The 23,516-nt window shown below is 41.5% G+C and overlaps 1 protein-coding gene across 5 annotated transcripts in view; it reads right to left on the minus strand.

Moving 5' to 3' along the window:
- SLC10A7 (solute carrier family 10 member 7) overlaps positions 1 to 23,516 on the minus strand; it is a 277,474-nt gene that overhangs the window by 85,068 nt on the left and 168,890 nt on the right. For all 5 annotated transcript variants that reach the window (XM_067035617.1, XM_059065748.2, XM_067035615.1 and 2 more), the window contains one exon: positions 14,882 to 14,917. In XM_067035617.1, the coding sequence (XP_066891718.1) occupies positions 14,882 to 14,917 (36 nt within the window). The remainder of the gene's footprint in view (positions 1 to 14,881; positions 14,918 to 23,516) is intronic.

The raw sequence follows: 23,516 nt of genomic DNA on the forward strand, positions 1-23,516 counted from the left end.
ATCTGCCTCTCCCGGTAGACTGTATGTTCCTGAAGGTCAGGGACGCGGTCCTTTTCATGTTTATGTTCCGGGTGCCCAGCCGAGTGACTACGTTCTACATCTAGGGTGGTGGTTCTCAAACGTTAACATACCAGACACACCTGGAGGGCTTGTGGAAACACCTGTTCCTTGGTCCCACCTTCAGAGTTTCTGATTTGTAACACCTAGCAGGGAGGACGAGGGGAGGACGGGGAGAATTGGCACTTCTAACCAGGCCCCAGGTGATGCTGCTGTTATCGCTGGGCTGGGGTTTACCTTTGAGAACCACTGAGTTAGTGCACAGTATGTGCTCCAGGATGTGTGTTCACTTAATGAACGGCCACAACACATAGGTAGAAAGAGAGGCTTGACAATGTTTTTTCTTCTTTCCATCCTTCCAGCTTTCGCTAAGTTACAGAGCCCTGCTGAATTCACAGCCCCAAGAAAGGACCAGGAGCCTCCCACCCAATCGTCTCCTATAATTACAGATATGGTAACATTTATTGTGCACTGCTCTGAATGCTTAATGGGTTGAATGATTTAATACAGCGACCCCTTGAGGTGGGTCTCATTATTACCCCCATTTTCATATGGGGAAACTGTGGCACGGAACACTTGAACAGCTTAGACATGGTCACCGTACCTAGAAAGTGACGGAGCCGGGATCTCAACCCAGAAGGCTGGCTCCACGGCCCTCACACTTAATCCTTACTTCCACCGCACGTTACCGACAGAAAGGACAGGGCAGTGAGGTGGGGAAGGGGGCAGGAGTGGAGGCCAAAGCTGGCCTCCCCTTATCTTGTCCATGTGAGAGAAAGAGAAGAGCGTCTGTGTGTCTGGATGTGTGTTTTGTGAGGGCTGCAAGGAGATGCGGATCTTGAGGGCAGAAGCAAAAAGACAGAGGGGAAAAAAGAAAAAAAGGGGATGGGAGGAAACCGGATAAGCAGTGGACAACGGTGCAGCCTTTCTCACCTGGGCTTCTGGATTTGAACCACAGGACACCGGAAATTATTTGAGTAACTCTCTTCTTAACTCCCTCAAGGACGGCACATCACTAGTACCAGGGTAGATGTGTCAGAACGAAGTTAATCCAGTACATACAAGGCCCGCTTTAGGGCATTGGGATTTAATTTTCTAACCTGGCAGAGAAAGGCTGAGTCAAACGAAGCAAGATTGGCTGCTGTTGATCCATTCAACTTAGAAATTGTTTGATTTGGAAAGAATCTGGGGGGGGGGGGTCCAGTCAGTGACATTTTACAGGGCCAGACTAAGCAGACTCAGAAAGACAAATAAGTAAATTCTTGATGAAGAGACATTGACCGTCTGTAAAATCATAGTTATCAGCCTACAGTTAGAAAACAGATGGTGCGTTTTAAACCACTCCTGTAAGTGAGCTGACCTGTAAATCGTCATTAACGCACCAGGTCCTCACTTGCTCTCTGTGTAATCAGCCTTTTATCTCCTACCAGGGAAATCCATTAGCCACAGGCGTTGCAACTCTTTGTGTCCCTTCTCAGCTATTCAAACATTATTGTGTTATATAATTCACCCTTGATGATTGGTCTTTGCTTTCATGAGTACCGCATTCAGAGAAAAATAAGAATAGATATTTATAGTTTATACTGTAAAGAATGTTAAATCTCCTTTGTGAGGAAATCAGGAAGAAGACACTTCAGACCTATATAGAGAGCAGGATGAGTTCCCTTCCCGCCCAGTTCTGGCCCCTCACCTACATTACCCAGAGCCCAGCCCCAGGCGAGGGAAAGAAAGAGGGGACTTGCTTACTGTTGGATCTAACTTTCTTGTACCCACACGCAGACATTATGGATGTTCATAAATACGATCCCCTTCCCGTCACAAAGACAAGGCATTCAGACATAAGAAGGGAGAGTGTCCCTAGGCCTTGATCCCCTGAGCCCTTCTACAGTCCTGTCTTTCCCCAGAATCTACAGTCCAGTCTGTCTTTCATTCCCTGCGAACTGAACTGATTACTTACACAAAATCAGTGACTTAAAGGTATACCAGCTGACAGGCTCAGTGGAAAAATGACTGTCATTTTTACAAAAATTAAGACTATGGTTGTTAAAAAGCCATATCGATTTGGCTGCATGTATCAAACTAAAGATGGGTTACAGCATGGAATGTGTATATGTAGTTGAGGAAAATGACCCCTTTTATTTATTATTTATATATCTAGATGCATGGTATTTTTCCTTCTCTGAGGAACAAAGAACAAAATAGGTTTGTTTTTTTTTTTTTTTTTTGCGGTATGCGGGCCTCTCACTGTTGTGGCCTCTCCCGTTGCGGAGCACAGGCTCCGGACGCGCAGGCCTAGCGGCCATGGCTCACGGACTTAGTTGCTCCGCGGCACGTGGGATCTTCCCGGACCGGGGCACGAACCCGCGTCCCCTGCATCGGCAGGTGGATTCTCAACCACTGCGCCACCAGGGAAGCCCCAAAATAGGTTTTAAATGACTTTTTTTTAAGATTAAAAAATATGTAAAACATTTCTTTTTGTTATCTGCTGATCTAAAACACAAGATGAAAAGATTACCTTCCAATCACTGACGGAAGCTACGTACAATTGTAAGCTCTGTTTGTTCAAACAACACAAGAATTGTAGTGAAATGTGCCCAAATGAACTGTAAACCAGCTTATCGCCCACAGAGGAAAGCTGTGCGAAGATGGGCTTCCAGGACGTGGCTGGCTAGAGGCAGAGACACACAGAGGCATCTAGAAGCAAGCTTTGTCCCTTATTCCCCGACCAAAGGATTCGGTCTTGTCAATCCTGAGTTTGGTTCAGGAACCACAGAACCTGCTGTTGCTAAGAGTCCCTTAATGAGACAAAGTTTTAAAAGTTCCTCCAGAAGCGGGACCAGCAGGCCAGGGTGGTGTGAGGAAGCAGTGTCCTTCTCACTTCAGCCAGATCATAACTGCTTGGGGAGCAGCCGCTGGTGTTGGAGCGGGGACCAAAGTGCAGGGAGGAGCCTGGCTGGGACAGCGCCGCACCTGAGCTCATCCCTTCAGATAAGTCCGCCAAGTCCCACAGCAGCAGTGGGCTTGGCCTCTCTGGGTCAATGATCCTTGAAGGGGGATGGGGGTGGGGGGGAGTTTATCAACGTTGCTTCTAGAGCATTTGAAAGTGGCTTACCAGGTGCTCCCCTGCTTCCCCATTATTTCAGCAAGGCCTGGGGGAGCCCCGGGAAGAGCATTTACAAAAGACTCCACAGATTATCTTGCGCTGCAAAATTCTCCCCGCGTGAGAAGCATCCCTGCGTGACTTATACACACGGTCAGAAGACAAGGTGCTCTCAGGCTCGAGGAGATGAGATCCGTCTCACTTGCTTTAGGAACACACGCTCCTGGGCACGTGGTGGAGAGCCCGGCCCCGCGTGGAACAACTGAGGCGATCAATGGGATTGTTTCTCTTCAAGTGCTTTATGTTTTATCATCATTTTATACATCGCACGTGTATGTGACCGTCAGTTATGCAGCCATCATTGGGAACATATACAAAAAATAATCAGAGTTCTGTACATGACACGGATGTCTGTATTTGTTGTTGTTGTTTTTTTTTTTTTTTTTTTTTGTGATATGCGGGCCTCTCGCTGTTGTGGCCTCTCCCGTTGCGGAGCACAGGCTCCGGACGCGCAGGCTCAGCGGCCATGGCTCACGGGCCCACCCGCTCCGCGGCATGTGGGATCTTCCCGGACCGGGGCACGAACCCGTGTCTCCTGCATCGGCAGGCGGATTCTCAACCACTGCGCCACCAGGGAAGCCCTGTATTTGTTGTTTTTGTTTTTATTGATGTGATCAGAAGTTGAAGGACTTTCTATGACAGGTAGCCAATTACTAGAGAAACTCAGGATGACCGTAGCCTTGAAATCTGCCACTGACGTCTCTCCCCGACGCTGACCTCGCTCTTCTGTGAACTCCTACGAAATTCAGTCTGAATCACATAGTTTAGGAGTTAATTTTTCCTCTAAAATTCTTCCATAGTCTTTATTCTTCTTTACCTACATGAGGCTTAAGTTTCTTCAAGGCAATAATTATGCCTTATTCTGTTTCTCTTTCCTATGTTATCTAAAATATATATGTCCAGGAAGTAGTAACTGAGTGCTGATAAAATGTCTTAAAATCACCTGTCTCCTGGGAGGCATGCTTTGTAAGCAAAACCTGGAAGGAACGCTGCCTGAAAGCGCCCCGTGTTCTTGACTAGTCTTTGAAACTAAGTTTTCTCATATAGGTGAGGATAATACCTACCTCTAAAGGTACTCATGCTATTCACATGGGAATATGCATACAGTACCCATTATACCTACTCAATAAAAATTATTCTCCCCCTCTCCCCACCGTCCCCCTCCCCTTCTGGAAAAACAAGGTTTCTTTTAAAGTGTCCTGAGAGTTCAAGCTGATTGGATTTAAGAACTGCTAACATGGAAAGTAACAGAAGAGGCAGTCAGACCAATGGAGCATACAGTTAGCCTAGCAACAGGGCCTGGTGTGCATGGAAGGGGGTGCACGTACACGTGTGCGTGTTGTGCACATGTGTGTATATATGTCCAAGTATCACAATGCCTTCTAAATATCTACTTGATGAGGGGCCAGATTTCTAAGGAATCAAGTCATATAAAATCAATTGATATAAACGGCAGAGCTGGTGCTGCTCCCATTTACTTAAGGGGCGCTTACGTTACTATTGAATGGGTAAGCATGAGGGTGAATGTTTATTAAATATCCTAAGCGACTGATGTGACTATCCCCACACAGGAAGATGGGCTGATCTGTAACTCTGAGAGCATGACTTTCAGCAGTGGTCCAAGTTTCCGCCCTGTGTGTTTCCAGGGGTCTTGATGTTGAGCTGACCTTTGTGGCTGGGGTGGAAGTGAGGCCTTGATTTGTCGTTCCAATGGCACAAGCTCAAAGCGCTACCGACTCTCCTGCCACGCAGGAACTTATTTAAATAAAAGTGGTGGTCTACGGAATTATGGGGTTTGAGGCCATGACAATACCAGCTAGTATGTGGTTTCCTTAGATCATAATTGCATAGAATTAGATTGACCTACGTTCACTGTGTGAACGCAGTTATCTTACCTTCTTTGTCTTAACTTTAGAGGGAGTAAGAGAGAAGTTTAGACGCCGCTTCCTTTCATTGCTCACAGTCGCCAAGATGTAGCTGGGAAGAAGGTGTGAGGGAGCTGCTAAGGAGACTTGGGGGGACAGGGGTCTACAAGGGCAGAAGCTTCACGCTGCTCAGTGGACTGTCCCTGACCTCACAGCCTAAGTGCTTGACTCAGCACCAGGGCCTCTGCATCTTCACTACCCACCACACTCCATTTCAAGTTTTCAAATCTCTCAGTCTTCTCTATTATTTGCTGCTGAATTAAAAACCGTAATAACGGTTGGTAAACAGAGTGTTAGTGAGAAACCACATCAAAGGAAAGGAAAGATCTGCAAGTTTTACGTCATGTTAGACATGACCGAGAATCAGAGCCACGCACATGAAAAGGACTTGAAACAAGTAGGAGATCCCTGCAGAAATATTAGAAGTTTCCATCTACCTCTCAAATTAAAAGTTTTCTTTCGAAAGGGAGCTCTGCTACACTCTTGGTGGGAATGTAAATTGGTGCGGCCACTGTGGAGAACAGTATGGAGGTTCCTTAAAAAACTTAAAATAGAACTACCATATGACCCAGCAATCCCACTCCTGGGCATATATCCAGAAAAGACAAAAACTCTCATTGGAAAAGATACATGCACCCCAGTGTTCATAGCAGCACTATTTATAATAGCCAAGACATGGAAGCAACCTAAACGTCCATCAACAGATGAATGGATAGAGAAGATGTCGTACATGTATACAAAGGAATATTACTCAGCCATAAAAATGAAATAATGCCATTTGCAGCAACACGGACGGACATAGCGATTATCATACTAAGTGAAGTAAGTCAGACAGAGAAAGACAAATACCATAAGATATCACTTATATGTGGAATCTAAATTATGACACAAAGGAATTTATCTATGAAACAGAAATAGACTCACAGACAATAGAGAAGAGACTTGTGGTTGCCAAGCGGGGGGAGGAGGAGGGGGAGGGACGGATTGGGAGTGTGGGGTTAGCAGATGCAAACTATTATATATAGGATAGAGAAACAACAAGGTCCTCCTGTATAGCACAGGGAACTACATTCAGTATCCTGTGATAAACCATAATGGAAAAGAATATGAAAAAGAATGTGTGTGTGTGTGTGTGTGTGTGTGTGTGTGTGTATAACTGAATCACTTTGCTGTACAGCAGAAATTAACATTATAAATCAACTATACTTGAATATATATATATATATATATATATATATATTTTTTTTTTTTTTTTTTTTTTTTTTTGCGGTATGCGGGCCTCTCACTGCTGTGGCCTCTCCCGTTGCGGAGCACAGGCTCCGGACACGCAGGCCTAGCGCCCATGGCTCACGGGCTTAGTTGCTCCGCGGCATGTGGGATCCTCCCGGACCGGGGCACGAACCCGTGTCCCCTGCATCGGCAGGCGGATTCTCAACCACTGCGCCACCAGGGAAGCCCTGAATATATTTTTTAAAAAAGCTTTCTTTCAGTAAAAAATTATTGTAAAAAAACCCACTTCTCCTATTAAATAAAATGTTTTCTTTTTTAGTGATCTCCTTTGAAATATTATGATGCCTGTGATACAATTTCTACCTTGGATTTTAATTATCTGTGAATATATTCTATTTTCTCTGTTAAATCGTAAATTCTTTGAGGGAAGGATCAATGTCAGACTGATCGTTGTAATATTCACAGTGCACAGTAGACATTCAAACACTGATTAAAAGAATGGATGTTTTAATATTACTGAAAAAAATTGTAAGTTATTTGTCATAGCAAATATAAAGTAAAATTTTATGGCTCAGGCTGGAATCCTAACCTTCGAACCACTTATTTATCATTTGAATCATTCTAATCATTGTTCACCCATCTTTCTAGTCCCCTCCTTCCGACATTTATTGAATATTTGGCACCAGAGATAAGTTAATGAATAAGATATTCATGGTTCCCGGCCCAGGCGGACAAAATCTAGTGGCTGCTTACCACTGGGAACACTGTTTGAGAAGGACAATTCACATGGAAGTTCTAGTAATGAACTTGTAAGTATAGTTTTTAGCTAGACAAGGCCTTTATTTACCCTTACAGATTGGAACTTCATGGTCTGATACACATCCACTAACAAAAAATAAAGACAATCATTTCTGCCCCTGCCAATAGCAAAGGTATGTTATCAAGAAAATTGAGGTGATATATGTAAAAAAACACTTTGAGTCTCAGGAGTTAATGGTGCTGTTTCAGGAAGTTTCACTGCACTCGTTGCCAGCCATGGTAAATATTGGATTCATTTATATACAAATTTATAAGATTATAGATGATTATAGAATCTTAAAGTTTTAAGACGCAGCCCATCATTAAGGTCTGGACTAGCTGGACCATTGCTGCATTTCATCAGATAAGTGCTTTTGCAAAACCTTGACAACCTTCCTGGCATTATTTTCTATTTTCCTTTATAAAGTGTCAAATTTAAATAACTATCATTTGCTGGTTCCTTACAGTTTACAACAGGCTTTCCCATAAATGAACTCATTCCATCTTATCATAATTCTCACTTTACAGAGGTAAAAACCGAGGCTAAGGAGGGTAAGAGAAAATCCACTGTCCACAACAAATACTGGCTGCAGATTGAACCAAAACGGGATGCTTTCTCCCCATACCATGCCACCCCTGCACAACAGACTGTGAGGGAAGTGCAGTCGGTCCCTTCAAAATGGCTTTACAATAAGGAATGTGGCCCTGAAGGTAGAGCCCGTGATGAGGACATACGAGTCTTAAAAGTGGTCCTAGCCCGACTCTTTGAGGCACCTGTCCACCTGTCCAACTGTGATGTAGTGATATAGTGAGAAATATATATTTGGTCTTTGTCCCCAATTCCTAGCACACAGCTTCTAAAACCCTCAGAACTTCCTGAGGGATGGGATGATAAGAGTGTCTTTTGTTACATTATTTGGGTTTTGTCCCCAGTACCTGGCGCAGAGGGTTCAGAGAGCTTCCGGGTTGGTGAATGCACCCATATGCAGGGTGGGTGGCGCACCCCGAACTCCATGGGACAGAAACTCCTGCACTTGGGACCGTTCTGGACCTTGCTCTATGTACCTCTTCATCTGGCTGTTTATTTGTTTCCTTTATAAGTAACCGGTAATAATAAATAAAGTGTTTCACTGGGTTCTGTGAACAGTGGTAGCAAACTATTGGACCTGAGGAGAGGGCTGTGGGAGCCCCCTGATTTGTAGCCAAGTCGGACAGAAGTGTGGGTAACCTGGAAACCACTACTTCTGTCTGGCACCTGAAGTGAGAGGCAAACTTGGGAGACTGAGCCCTCCACCTGTGGGGTCTGCATTAACTCTGGGAAGTTAGTGTCAAAATGAATTAAATTGTAGAATACCCGGTTGGTATTTGCAGAGAACTGGGGGATCGCTTGGCATGGAAAACCCACACCTTTGGTGTTAGAAGTACTGTGAGAACAGAAACAGTTTTTCTTTACCAAGCATCCATTCAAAAATGCTTTCAAGTGGCTTCCATAGCCAGGCATTATTTTGAGCAGTGGGGTTTTAGCAGTGACCGAAACATAAAGTCTCTGCTCTCTTGTAATGCTTTGCTCTAGTTAGGGAAGATGGATAATAAACAAATTAACCGGTGATTAAGATGCCACGTGATAAGTGCTCAAGAGGAACAATGAAGAATGGTAGGTGGGGAGAGAGTGATGGAATATATTATTCCTAAATAATAGGAATTCTTCTTCTTCTCCTGCAAAATGACATCTGACCAGAGACCTGATGAAAGTGAAGGAGGGAGCCGTGTGGATATCTGGGGTGGGGAGAATCCAGGCTGAGCCAATGCCAAGTGTAAAGACTCGGGATGGTCCTCGGTGCTGCTGGACCATAGCACTGCGTTTGCCCATTCCATTCCCTCTGCTGCAGGACTGTTTCATGTCTTTGCCTTTCTCATCAAATCTCCAACACCTCCTTGCCTTTTCTTGTCCTCTACCCCTAACCTTGCTTTGCCACTTCACTGAGAAAACAGAACCAGAGGAGAACTTAACAGGTTCCTATAATTACATCATCCAATTTACTTGCATCCCTGCCTGTATCCCATGGCTTCCCTTCCATGACTCTGGATGAACTATCTGTGCTTAGGAGGCCATACTCCCTCTACACACTAGAACTCATCTCTTTTTCCTACTCAGGGACATGGGCCCACGAATTCTCCCCTCTTTTCTCTATAGCAAATTTTCCTTCTCTAACTGGATTAATCTATCGATACAAATATGCTAATAATTTTCCCAACTTAAATAAGAATCCTCTCTCGGTCCTTCGTTAACTTTGTTGCTCTCCCATTTTCTGCACACTTTACAGCAAAATGAACTCTGTCTTTAACTCTTCTTTCTTCATTTATTCTTGAACCAACTTCAGTAGGGTTTTCACCTCCAAAACTCTGCTGAAATAGCTCTTGTGAAGGTCTCCAGTGGCCTCCATCTTGTTACAATCAATGGCCAATTGCTGGACTTCATTTTATCCGAATTATTACCAGCATTTGAAGTAGTTAACCATGCTCCCCTTTTGGAAACACATTCTCTGCTAGGCTTCTAGAACATTAAAATCTCTAGGTGTTCTTCCTAAGCAAACTGGATATCCTTGGTCTTCTTTCTTTGCTGACCTCTTAATATTAGAAGGCCCCAAATTTAGTCCACTGATACCTCTCCTTCTCTTTTCTCTTTTGGTGATCTCGTCCAGTCTAACTCAAAATCCATCTCTATGCTGAACTCTCCCAAATGTGTATCTCTAGAGATACATACACACAGAAAGTCCAGACCCTTTCTCCTGAATTCCAGACATATAGTCAACTGCTTACTTGACTTCTCTACTTAGATGTCTGAAAGGCATCTTAATCCAGACACGTCCAAGACTAAATTTGTTGTGACTTCCATCAACTTGTTCAACCCTACAGCCTTCCCTATCTTAGTAAACGGCAATTCCATACTTCAAGTTGCACAGGCGTGGAGTCATCCTTGATTCTCATCTTTCCCTCCTAATTTTCATTCAATCTCTCAGTTCTTTCAAGAAAATAAAGAACTACTTCCCACCAGATTTATTCAACCATGCTGGCCCAAGCTAATGGCATCTCTTGCACTAGCTTTCTAACTGGTCCTCCTGTCTCCACCATGATCCCCTTAACAATCTACTCTCAACCCAGCATCCAGAGTCACCCTTGTAAAGGGAATGTCAGAACATGCCATTCTCTTGATCAAAACTCTTTCAATGGTTTCCTGTTTTTCTTGAATTACAATTCAAAATCCTTACAAAGGACTTTAAGGTCCTCTATCATTTGGCCTCTGCTATGTCTCTGACCTCATCTCCATCTACTCTCCCCTTGCTCACTCCATTCCAGCCACACTGGCCTCCTTGCTGTTCCTTAGGCACCAGGCACACTCCCAGGACCTTTGCACTTGTTGTTCCTTCCACCTGGAACATTCTACCACCAGAAAGCTCACTCCGTTATCTCCTCTAGGCCTTTGCTCAAATATTGTTTCTCAGGGAGTCCAACCTCCCAACCCACTTCCCCCTTCCTTACCTTATTTTTTCTTTATCACCCATCTTACACAATATATTTTTACTTATTTGTTGGTTGCTTCTTTCCACTAGTATATAACCTCCATTAGAGCAAAGATGTATCTGTTTTGCTCACTGCTATATCCTTGGCACCCAGGAAAGTGACTGGTATATTGGAAGAACTCAATACGTATTACTGAATGAGTGATGAATAAGTTAAAATAACTTTTTAGAGGAACTGTGCCGTAAAAGAGTGCACAGAAATGGACTACAGGTAGGATAAGGTGAAATTTAATTTTTAAGAGGTGTAATATTATAGAATGCTTACATGCTGATAGAAATGATCCAGCAGAGATAGAAAATTTAATGACATAGGAGAAAGAGGGAAATTTGTGTGGCTCCTATTGTTAAGTAGGCAATAAGGGATGGCACAACTGGAGAGACTGGCCTTAGATGGGAGCAAAGATAGTTTATCTACGGAAGGAGAAGAGGGGTGAAAAATATAGATGCAAGAGGGCTGGATCTTGTACATTTCTCTGATTGCTTCTGACTTCCTCATCAGCTGGTTTCCTTTCTGCATCAGTGGAGATGAAAAAAGAGAAGAGGCACTGGAGATTTGAGAAGCAAGGAGAAGGTGTGAAATGATTCTCTAGAGATTGAGGATGTGCCTCAGGTCAGTTCGAGGAAGGGAGTAGGATTGCCTGGCTCATTTACAATTAGTTGTCATGAATTTCGAATGAGATCAGTCAGCATGAGAGTGGGTGCTCCTGCGTGTTCAGGTACAAATACAGAAAGGTGTAGAGTTGGATTTAAGCAGGCCTGGCACTTACCAGACAAATAGTAAGCAGTAAGAGATGAGCAAGGTTGTTGATGGTATATGTAATAAAGTAATTACAATGATGGACCATGAGATCTAGGCTAGGTCAGATGGAATCTGAGGGTAAAAGGGTGAGGGTAGGGTGGATTAGTCAGAAGCATTGAAGGTGATAAGGTAAATAAATGAGGCTTTCTGGCAAGTTTCAAGAATTCTTCATCTGGGGAGTAAGTCACAATATATAGCAGCTGCTAGTAGGAGAAGACATTGGAAAATAGAATTATGGAAGGATGTTATTATTGGCAGTAATAAGTCAAAGGTCTGACTGCAGTGGTGACTAGCTGAGATGAGGGGGAATGCAATCTCACTGGTGAAGGGGGTCAAGAATTTAGAGGCCAGGGTATTGGGAAGGTCAACTATGTGAATACTGAAAATACCAAGAATCAATCCAAGTGTATTGTTAAAAAGAAGATAATGGAAAGGTGCTAACATTTTTCTGGACTCTTAGAGCGTTCCACTGGAACACTGACCTGGCGTTCCACTGACGATTACAACAAAGAGCAGCAGCAGGTAATATAGGTGTACTGGCATAACCTTTAAAGGTAATAGGGAATTTTATGGAGAAGGCATGGGAAGTGATCTGGGATTGGTAAAGAGGAACAAGAAAGACACCTTATCCCATTTCAAGTCTCAGTGATATGAAAGATGCCAGCAGCAAAAACATGAATAAGAAGACAGGTTTCAGTTGGAGCAAGATGGTAAAGGGAACATTCTGAGAAGATGTTAAGAATACAGGGAACTGAGACTCCATCAGCAAAAATGGCTTTTACTAGCTACTGTGCCTGACTATCCAGAAATTTACACTTTCAAGATATGATTTTTTTTAAAAAAAGACAATTCAATTTTCAGGGGTTGTATTAGCTTTTTTGACTTCTGTAATGAAATATCATAAACTGGGTGGCCTAAAACAACAGAAACGTATTGTTTCACAGTTGTGGAAACTGTAAGTCTGAAATCAAGCAAGGCCATTCTCCCTCTGAAAACTCTAGAGGAGAATCCTTCCTTGTCTCTTCTAGTTTCTGACGTTTGCCGGCAACCGCTGGTGTCCCTTGGCCTGTAGACCCGTCTCTCTAATCTCTTCCTCCATCGTGATGTGGCATACTCCCTGTGGTTCTCTGACTCCTGTTCTTTACGGACAGCAGTCCTATTGGATTAAGGACCCACCCTGTACCACTATGACTTCATCTTAACTAATTACATCTGCAACACCCCTATTTTCAAATAAGGTCACATTCGGATGTACTAGGGATTAGAACTTCAACCTATCTTTTGGAGAATCACAATTTAAGCCACAACAGGGGTGTTGATGAAAAACACTACATCTTTAATGAAATGTGTTCATATTTTAAGTCGCTCAGGCTTTTCTCTCCTGCTAAGTAAAGCCTGGTCACCCAAGTGTTTAAGCAATTCCCATTGTTCGTAAAATGCACAGGCAAAAAGTATTATATACTGTGCATGCGATTTCAAGTCATGTAACACAGAAGTAGCTATTGATGTCATGTGACGGTGCCATTGAACCTAGCGGGACAGCCCAGTTAGCTCAAAAGGGAGGCATTAAACTTTTAAGTTGAGGGTCTTGGGGTCTCTTTCACTATTCCTGTAGCTTGATGATTTAAAAAAGTTGAACCAACTAAAGCTCACAAGTCAAGTCTAGGGTCTAAGAGGGGAGGCAAGCTTGCATGATGTCATTAATATTAACCAGCTGGGAATGTCTTGTTACGGCATGGAGATGGGAAGAGAGGGAGAAAAGTACGCATCTGGTTCTTTTAGTCACAGCTGAGACAGTGCCTCAGGGATTCCAGACTCTGAGATACTCAAAAGTGCTACCTAGGTCTTAGACCCCTAATTGTGGCTGTGACTTCTCTCATGATCTTCTTCAAAGAGTCCCCTGAGTAGGAGATGCTACTCTTCTGCAATGGAGAAAACCTAGGTTACGTAGTCATTTATTGGACACTTTCTATATGGCCAGCTCTATGCTACTTCTCTGACTCACTGCCAGGGGGGACCCCAGACTTGCCTGCATCCTGTGCTCACTGAGTGCTGCTCCTGGGAAATTACGATCTCAAGGCTTGGAAAAAACACTGAGGGACGATCCCAGGTCCTCACATCTAGTGAGCAGGTAGGTACATACCAACTAAGTCATCTTTTCCCAAAGAGACATTCACTTCAGTTTCAATTTGTCTCACTGCAAATTCTGAATTGCTGAGTCTAAATTAATGACGTCTGTGATGCTGTGGGAAGTGATCTGATTATTTGACTCTCCCTACCTTGTCAGGATGGAGCTAGCATTTCAGAAGGGATGGTAAGGTTGAGGGTTATTACTGGAAGGTAATGTCTTTCATGAAAGATGCAAAATCCAACTGTTTAGTAGGGCATCTCTCCCTCTCCACTTCCTACACAGCTTGTAAGAAATGAAGTCCCACATTCTATTACTCTAATTGAATTTCAACTTGGATAATTACCTGATAATTAAATAAATTTGCCCCATAGTTTTAATTCACTGACAAATAGTGCTAGTCAAACAGTTACATTTCACTCCCAGAAACGCATCCCTACTCTATTTCAGTGATGAGTGGAGTGATTTATATTTGGGAGATGTGTGTATGAAAAATGCACAGTTCATAAAGTATTTTAGGTATCATTCATGGTTACATATGCTTTTCTCAGCATGAGATAACATTAATTTCTATTATAATCTCTCATCTAATTTCTCATACACTTAGTGCCAAAAGAAATAAGACAGCTAATTAGCATTTCTTATTTTCAGAACAATTTTTGCTTGGTTTGCCAGTAGCTTGTATTTTTTCTTTCTAAAGCACATTTCATTATCCCTGGGAGACAGACCGGGGAAGGTGTTATTGTGTCCCATTTTACAGATGAAAACACTGAGGCAGTATTCCCCAAAGTGAGGAAGCCAGTTCCTATCAGGACCAGCACAGGAAACTACGCTTTGTCTGGTCCCCTGGACCAACAAGGCTCTTTCAATCAAACCCTTGGTCACTAGCAATCACTTCAGTCTCACTAGTGAGAAAATAAAGCACAGCACATTTTTTACCTACGTCACAGGTCATTAATTTGTAATAGTTAATGATTTAGCCAGGAGTCAGAGGCCCAAGAACTGGTTCCTGTTGCTCTCCCTGGGCCAGGAGACTACAGAGATTCTTTGTGTCTCCATGTTATGACTTGGTACAGCTCAACTGGAAGAACAGTTCAAAATATGATGCAAGATTCAAATTTCAATTTATTTCTAAAGACATTTCTTAAAGGGTTGTAGATGGCTTTTAATAAAGGATATTAAAAACAACATCAAAATACTCACAAAAAGCAGCAGTAGCAGGGGTGTTACAACAATGCCCTGAAAGAAATGAAAGAGATGATGATCATTTATCAGCCTGGAAAGCAGGACACATTCTTTGCCATTTTAAACTCTGACGCATGGAAATGCTTATCCTTCTCATTTCTGTTTAATAAAATCTAGGAGATAAAGAAGAGGGAGCCCCACTCTTGGCTCTCCCGACCATAATGCCTTAGCATCTCTAGTATCATTATGCATATCTGGCATCATTTAAAGTACAACCACCAATCTTCCTTAAACTTGTCTTGCCTTTTTTAAGCTTAAGTTCCCTTCCATGTTGCATATGCATCACTTGGGTGGAAGCTGGCAAGATTTCTCACTCCAAGGCTTTCAACTCTAACTTGGATAAAGTGCCCCTTTTCAAGAGAAGACAGGTGGTTCAGTCCCAGTTGGGGTCCTCTCCTGAGCAAAGACCACGTCAGTTGTGATGAATGGGATGTCATGATTTTGTAATGTGAACTGATCTCCCCTAGGAAATGAGCTGGGATCTCAAAACTCATTTCACTTGATTGGACTCCATGTCTCCATGGTGGAAGGCAAGTCTTTCATCTAATTCAGCCGCCCAGGACCACCTCAGTCCTTCTGCCTCCAGAGGCAGGAAGGAGCAAAAGATTTGTTCTCTTCGATGACAGGGAACAGTTTGAGGCTGTTGTTGATGAGGCAGGATACAAGCTTTTAGGATTCTTGAAGGTAAATCTTTAAAACTAGGTGTTGGAGTTGGGAGTTAACATGACAGGTCTTGGTTTTACAGCAGCAGCTGATGATTTGCCCCCTTAGATGTTCCTTTATCTCTCAACACTTTATTATGATTTATATAAGAAAAAGCAGTTCATATTTTTATTAATGAATTCTACTTGGAACTTTGAAACTCCAAAGAGTCTGTGTGTGTGTGTGTGTGTGTGTGTGTGAGAGAGAGAGAGACAGAGACAGAGACAGAGACAGAGACAGACAGACAGACAGAGACTATACTATGCCCAGGATCAAGTTCTGGGACCATTTCATTACTTTTGGGAAAAAGTCCTTTTGGTATTAATATATGGAAGCCCTTTCGTCATTACAGTAACTAAATTCTTTTGGATGTGGCCCAAAGGGAATGGCTTACCTTATATGAATATTGCTACCATAACTTTCTTAGGCACATACACATGTGAATATACACACACAGACTTGTTTTATTGTTAAATAATAGAATAAATGCTTCTTTATTGTGCAAACTTTCAAAGTTAGCTGGCAATAAGGAATCCCACATTTTTATTCAAGTGCTATATTTTAAAATCTACTTATTAAAACATGTATTGTGGTTTATCAGCCCCACTGGTGCCTCTGAAGCAAGGTCTCATCAGCACCATTTAGAAGAGCTCAATGTGCAAAATGCCAAAATAATTTTTAAGAGTTACTGTCCTTCAATAACATGGAATCTATTCAGACTCTAGGAGGAATTCTGAACTTTGTGAGGTCATGTCAAAATGGAAATATCTGGCTGTTTCAGTCTAGGTGGGAGCCATCTGATTTCAAGTCAGTTTGTTTAAACGTCTATTGAATATCCACTTACATGCCAGGCATGGTTCCAAATAACTAGAAGAATTAATGAAAACTGATCTGGTAGAAAGGGTGTTAGGATATTGCAGGAAGAAGGAAGGGCATTTGCAAAGCTATGAAGTTGAGCAGGGAGGGAAAAAAAGTACCAAGTGGAGGATTCAGATACCAGATCATCAAAGGTCTTGGAGGCCACGAGAGGGAGCTCGGAGCTGATCCTTCCAATAAGGTCAAACTACTGGGTGGGCCACAGGTTTGTTTGGTTTTTTTGGTAAGATGTCTCTAGTAGCACTTAGTTGTCTTTAACTTCATTCGAAACAATTTTGTTAGATTGTATTGTGACAGCTGTCATATCAGCGTGCATTTTAAAAAAGACTTATCAAAATTGGTGAATTTTTGTGTAGCCATTTTAATATTGAAGATGAAAGGGAAAAAAGCAACATTTTCTTCATACTATGCTTTATTATTTCAAGAAAGGTAAAAACACAACTGAAACACAAAGAAAGATTTGTGCAGTGTATGGAGAAAGTGCTGTGACTGATTGAATGTGTCAAAAGTGGTTTGCAAAGTTTGTGCTGAAGATTTCAAGCTGCACGATGCTCCACAGTTGGGTGGACCATTTGAAGTCGATAGCGATCAAATCAAAACAAGAACTGAGAACAATCAATGTTATACCACGCGGGAGAGAGCCAACATGCTCAAAATATCCAAATCAAGCGCTGAAAATCATTTGTGCCAGCTTGGTTATGTTCATTGCTTTGATGTCTGGGTTTCACATAAGTTAAGCGAAAAAAACCTTCTTGACCATATTTCCGCTTGCAATTCTCTACTGAAACATAATGAAAATGTTCCGTTTTTAAAACAAATTGTGACAGGCGATGAAAAGTGGATACTGTACAATAACGTGGAATGGAAGAGATCATGGGGCAAGCGAAATGAACCACCACCAACCACACCAAAGGCCGGTCTTCATCCAAAGAAGGTGATTTGTGTATATGGTGGGACTGGATGATAGTCCTCTATTATGAACTCCTTCCGGAAAACCAAACAATTAATTCCACCAAGTACTGCTTGCAATTAGACCAACTGAAAGCAGCACTCCACGAAAGGCCTCCAGAATTAGTCAACAGAAAATGCATAATCCTCCAACAGGATAATGCAAGGCCACGTGTTTCTTTGATGACCAGGCAAAATCTGTTCCAGCTTGGCTGGGAAGTTCTGATTCAACTGTCGTATTCGCCAGACATTGCACCTTCAGATTTCCATTTGTTTCTGTCTTTACAAAATTCTCTTAACGGAAAAAATTTCAATTGCCTGGGCGACTGTAGAAGGCACCTGGAACAGTTCTTTGCTCAAAAAGATAAAAAGTTTGGGGAAGACGGAATTATGAGGTTGCCTGAAAAATGGCAGAAGGTAGTGGAACAAAAGGGTGAATATGTTGTTCGATAAAGCTCTTGGCGAAAATGAAAAACGTGTCTTTTATTTTTACTTAAAAAACCGAAGGCACTTTTTGGCCAACCCAATATTAAAGGGGGGGTATAATGAGTTAGTAAAATAATTTAGTAAATGGAGAATGAACTTGACTTTGCCTCTAACCTAGCCACTTTTACCCTTGTTATCTATCAGTTCACCTAAATTCAGATGAAAGAAAATAGAAACTTATATTAATGTTAATTATGGAATTTCAATAGCACTAATAACACTTCTGAGAAACAGTATGACATCTGTGATAGGATAAGAATCTTCCCCCAGGAAGAAGGTTGAGCATTGTCACCACTCTGGGAACATCTGTCTTGTATTAGAGGGGTCGAACCCACACTGGTGTCATATAACACGTGGGCACCCGTATTCTTCCTGGTGCCCATTTCATTTTCCTTTGCACTAGTGGAATAGTAACAGTATTAGTAATAATACCAGTACTACTAATGGTATTTTGCTCAGTACTTTTATGTACATTTAAAAAATTGACCTTCCTCTACTGAAATAGTTGGTTTCCATAATAGCCCCACTTTATGGATGATGAAACAGGTTCAGAAAAGCCAAGCAACCAGCCCCAAATCACACAGGAAATAAATGTCAAAGCTTGGACTAGAACCTGCTTTGTGCAGCTCCAAATCCTGAACTGACTCCAGTACAGCACTGGTCGCTGGGTAGGAGATTAACAACCAGTACAGTTTCCTACAGAGTTCTGCTAAGGACATATATGTCATGATTAGTTGCTACATGACCTTGGCTTCCAGCTGATTACCAATCCTTAGAGATGGTCTCGTTCTGGAAGGGAGAGCACTATTATCTCCAGATTTTCCTGCTTGACTATTTCAAGTGTATGGTCACCAACACACAACAGTTCTCACAAGGACTTACGATATTTGTTGCTAAGACATTAAGTTTCCTAGTGAATAGGATCTATCTTCTAATTCTAGATGCACAATTCCTCATTATTTTCTCAAGAATGGCTGTTCAAGTTCATTAACTAAGAATGAATTGTTGCACAAAGCTGAAAATTGCTTCTCAGTTGTATTAGGACATGAGTCAGCTATGGTGCCATTAATCCTGACAAGAGCACCATAATTAAGTTTTGGTGAAGTTGTTCTAATTCTTATAAAATAACAATAGCTAATATTTATGGAGTACTTGTATTAGATGACGTGCGAAGGACTTTATGTGCGTTCTCTTACATAATCCTTACAACAAAACTATACAGTAGGTACTGATATCATCCCCATCTATTAGGGAAGGAAACTGAGTCTCAGAGACAACTGAGTGAATCAGGAAAAGGCAATGTCAGGAATTCAATCTCTATCTCCCTGACTCCAGAGCGTGTGATCCTGAACTGGGTAAATAAAATCTTTGCAATCTTACGCTATTTCCCCAGGTTTTTATTTTAAGAGTAAACCTAAGAGGAGCTTCAAACTCAGTATGTCTTTTTGATGACATGAAACAAATTGAGATATAAGCCTTTGTGTGACATGGCTGATACATTTTTTTAAAGTCGCATTTTTGCAAATATCAATGGCAAATATCAATGGTAAAAAGGGTAAACTAAAAAGTTAAACTGTAACTGCAATAGTCACTGGAAGCTGGAAAATCAAATAAACATGCTATTTGCTCTTGAATATATCTGATTCCTTCTCCTTCCTCTTTCCCAAGTAAATTCTATACAGATGGTTAAAACCAAAGAAGTGGTAGATGGGCACCTCTAGCAAAAGACGTTACCCAACTCCTTGCAGATTCAAGGTCAAGCATAGTTTTAGCATCCTTGCAATTGAGACGGTGTGTTAAGCTTTCTTTCTGCAACACCTGAAGAAGTCAAGTCACAAATTGTGTGACTTTGATTATCTCTTAAAAACCTTTAGAAAATCCATTTACACCTCTGATGTGAACGACCAGGTGAATATATTTCAATGACTTTAGTGAAAAGGAAAAAAAAGTGTCAAACCTGAGACACTGAGATTTAGTCACATTAAAATACAAACCAGCATCACCCCCCCCCAATAACAACAAAATCAACAACAAAACTGAATGCACTTCTCTCGGGAGTAGGGCTTGTAAAAAAAGGCAAAACTGAAGTAAATTATCAATTTTTAAAAGTAGAAAAAATGATCAAAAGGCTTCGCTGCAATAACTATTGTGATCACACAGCTACTAAAACTAACATAAGGCTTCTGTCTCCAGGATATTAAATGTTAAGCCTTGGAAATGGTGCTTTTTGTTTTTTAATTAAACAGCAATAACTCAATTTTCACAAAAGAACAGAAGCTCAGTTTTGTAAAGGATCTTAGTTGAGGCCTGTCCAGTCCTCATCTGAAACGTGACCCTCCTCTGTCTCCCTCACTTGCTCCTGATGTGAGGCTGTGATGGCCACGCCTTTGCCAGAGAACCTGCAGACAGACAGCTGTTCCTGCTCTCAAGACACACGCTGCCCCGGCTGACGCCCTTTCACAGCGAGAAGCTCTTCCTCAACCTGAGCCCAAACCACTTCCATTGATGCCCTGTCTTCCCCTTGGAGCAACTTAGGGCACATCTCACCCCTCCTTTCTTGTGATGGCCTTTTAGCTGCTGCTTTTGAAAACGCTGTACGTAAAATCTCTGCACTCAAACTATTTCCTCAGGCCTGTAGTTTAAGAGTAATGCTGCAGTGAGCATTTGGGTCCCAATACTAAGTCTTGTTCAGGCTAAGAGTCCTCAGGCCCTCCCACCGTTCCTCCTGGCGGGGAGGGGCACTTCCGAGCCTTCATTTAGACATCATCTTATCCAGATGAATTTCAGAGTCCACAGCACTTGCTTAATAAAAATTGACCAAAACTTGGAAATAAGGCCAAATGAGGACCGCATGTCCTTTCAAAGTCACCCTGGAGATTTGTCTAACGGGCCAATCCAAGGATTACTCACTTAATTTCCTAGAGGGATATACCTTTGTTTGACTTCTACATGTCCTTTCAAAGTCACCCTGGAGATCTGTCTAATGGGCCAATCCAAGGATTACTTACTTAATTTCCTAGAGGGATATACATACCTTTGTTTGACTTCTACTTACTAGTGATTAGGGCCCAGACTATGAAATTACATGTTAACTTACAAAGCTTTGTCCAGTAGAGATGGAAATAATTTCTATCTAGTAGAAGAACAACCACAAAGGTTATGGTTTTATTACCCTCCAGAAATTAGCTCAGCAAACTTATTTCGGTATGCTTCTCTGATGGACCAAATAACCCCTATTTCTATCATTTCCTTGAAACCATCTCTACCATCCTGCCGGCTCCCTCATTATTCAGTTAAATAAATATTTGACAGGTGTCCATTCTATATTTATAAAAAAGTCGTGTTTTCAACCTTTGAAGATTATGCTTTGACAACTCCTTTACTCTGAACCTTGCTTTTATGTTAACGCAAAGACCACTTTTTTTTTTTTTTTTAAGATTAATACTAACTTAAACTCGTAGGTTGTCTTCATATTTTGTTCTGTGGTCAGTATGTAGTGATATCTTAAAAAGTAAAAAGTAAAGTTTAATCTTCAAGAATGAAATTGTATCAAACCAATATGTAATGAATGACGTTAGCCAACACATCCTAAGCAATGAATTAAAAAGGGGTGGTATGGGGAATTTTGGAGACACCTAAATTAAACAAAATGGTCAGGTTATATGGCCTCAGGGAATATGACCTTATAAATACGGATCTCAAAATATGTAGTTGAGGAAATTTTATAGAGGAAAGAAAAATGCATTAGGAATCTAGGGAAGGGCAGCTGGAAAGGAAGTGGTGGTTGATTGGTAGGTGAGGGCCTCTTCCCTCCCCTCTGCCTGTATTTTCCTCTTTAAAACTGGGCCTTCCCAGAGTCAGTACCTTAAAATGCCCAGCTAAGCATTTCTCAGTAAGTTCATAGCTCTGTCAGGGGACGGGTATATCTTAGCAGCTGATATGAGCGTTCTGGCTTGTTCACCAGGCACAGTGCACTATAGTAAAGCCAGATGCATCAGATCATTTGAGCTTGATAACACCAGCCGCTGAAAACATCCAGTTAATTCTCTCTAGTTGGAGTCCATGCTTGCCAAGAAAACACTGAATAATAATTCTGTTTTCCACATAGTATTTCTGACAGGAAGAGAAGACACTGACTGGTTGACACCAGTCTCCTAGAGCAGCACATTGCGGTGTGCTCACGATAGTTGGGTTACTGGACCCGCAAAGCTAAGGGTCTATTCCTGGATTCTGGTGACCCCATAAAGCAATGTCACCCTGTGAGGCCTCGCAGCAATAGCAGCTGGCTTGTCTCAATGGCCTACATTGAATTAAACAGACATTTATTGAGTGTCAACTGTGTACAGACATGATGGGTGCTGAGGGAGAAAAGATTCCAAGTTTCCTAAACACATAAAACTTTATAGTCATTTTCAAGTGGACTTTTACCTAAAACTCCAGAAAATAGTTTCTGGGAAGTCCTTGGGGTTGTCTTTAAAGACTGTCTTGGAAGATCTTTGTTCTTTCTTTTCTGTTTTTCTTTTCCTACAACCACTGTTAAGCACTGCTTACCCTCACTAATATACTTAGAGTGATTTTTGATTTTTCAAGCCAAGTCTCTGATATGTACATATTTGATCTTTCATTGATGGTCCATGCCCATAAGGAGTTCCCATTATAGAAAGCAGTTCCACCTTGTCCTTCTGTAACTTCAATGCTTCTGTTAAGAAATGCCTCTACCATCTTATTCTCAAAAGATTGAGATTTTTTTTCAAACCAAAATTAAGATATATATATATATATGTATATATATATATATACATATATATGTATATATATATATATATACATATATATATATATATATACATATACATATGTGTATATATATCTATCTCACCACTCTGGCTATAGTTTAGAGAAGAAATTAAAGTGGTGAAAGATTAAAGGGAGGGAGACTAACTAGGAGGTTGTTCAGTAATCCAGGCAGGAGTTGATTTGGGCTAAGGAGATAGAACCTTAGAGATCAAATTAGAGAGATAACACATTCAAGAAATATTTGAAATGTAGACTGGTAGATTAACTAAATATTGGGGGAGTGGTGATAAAAAGAAAGGAAGGAAAGTATCTTAATCTTCTGAATTAAGGGATTTTTAACCAAATAGGTAGATTGTAGATCCAATTACTGAGCCAGGAAAGAACTGGGATGTATAGGTTAATTTTTTCTTGGGGAAGATGATGAGTTTGAGGTGTCTACAAGGCCTCCAATTAGAGATACTGTAAGGAGTCAGATATATGGGACTTAGGCTCAGAGTACTCTGGACAGTGGCTACAGATGAGTGAGTCCTCAGCATTTGGTTGGTGGTTTACTGTTACAGAGAAGATAAGCAGTTTAGGAATATAGAACATATATTAGAATTCAAAGGATGCCTAGAAGAATACAGTTTCAATGGGATGATTAGAATGAAAGTTAAACTGGAGAAGATTGAGGACTAAGAAGGAAGAGAAGAAAGAAAAACAGAGTTTGGACAACTCTTTCAAGAAATCTGGCTATAGAGAAGAGGAAAGAAATAGAGCTGAAACTCAAAGGGGAATAAAGATG

Source organism: Kogia breviceps, chromosome 6, assembly GCF_026419965.1.
Source record: "Kogia breviceps isolate mKogBre1 chromosome 6, mKogBre1 haplotype 1, whole genome shotgun sequence".
NCBI lineage: Eukaryota > Metazoa > Chordata > Mammalia > Artiodactyla > Physeteridae > Kogia > Kogia breviceps.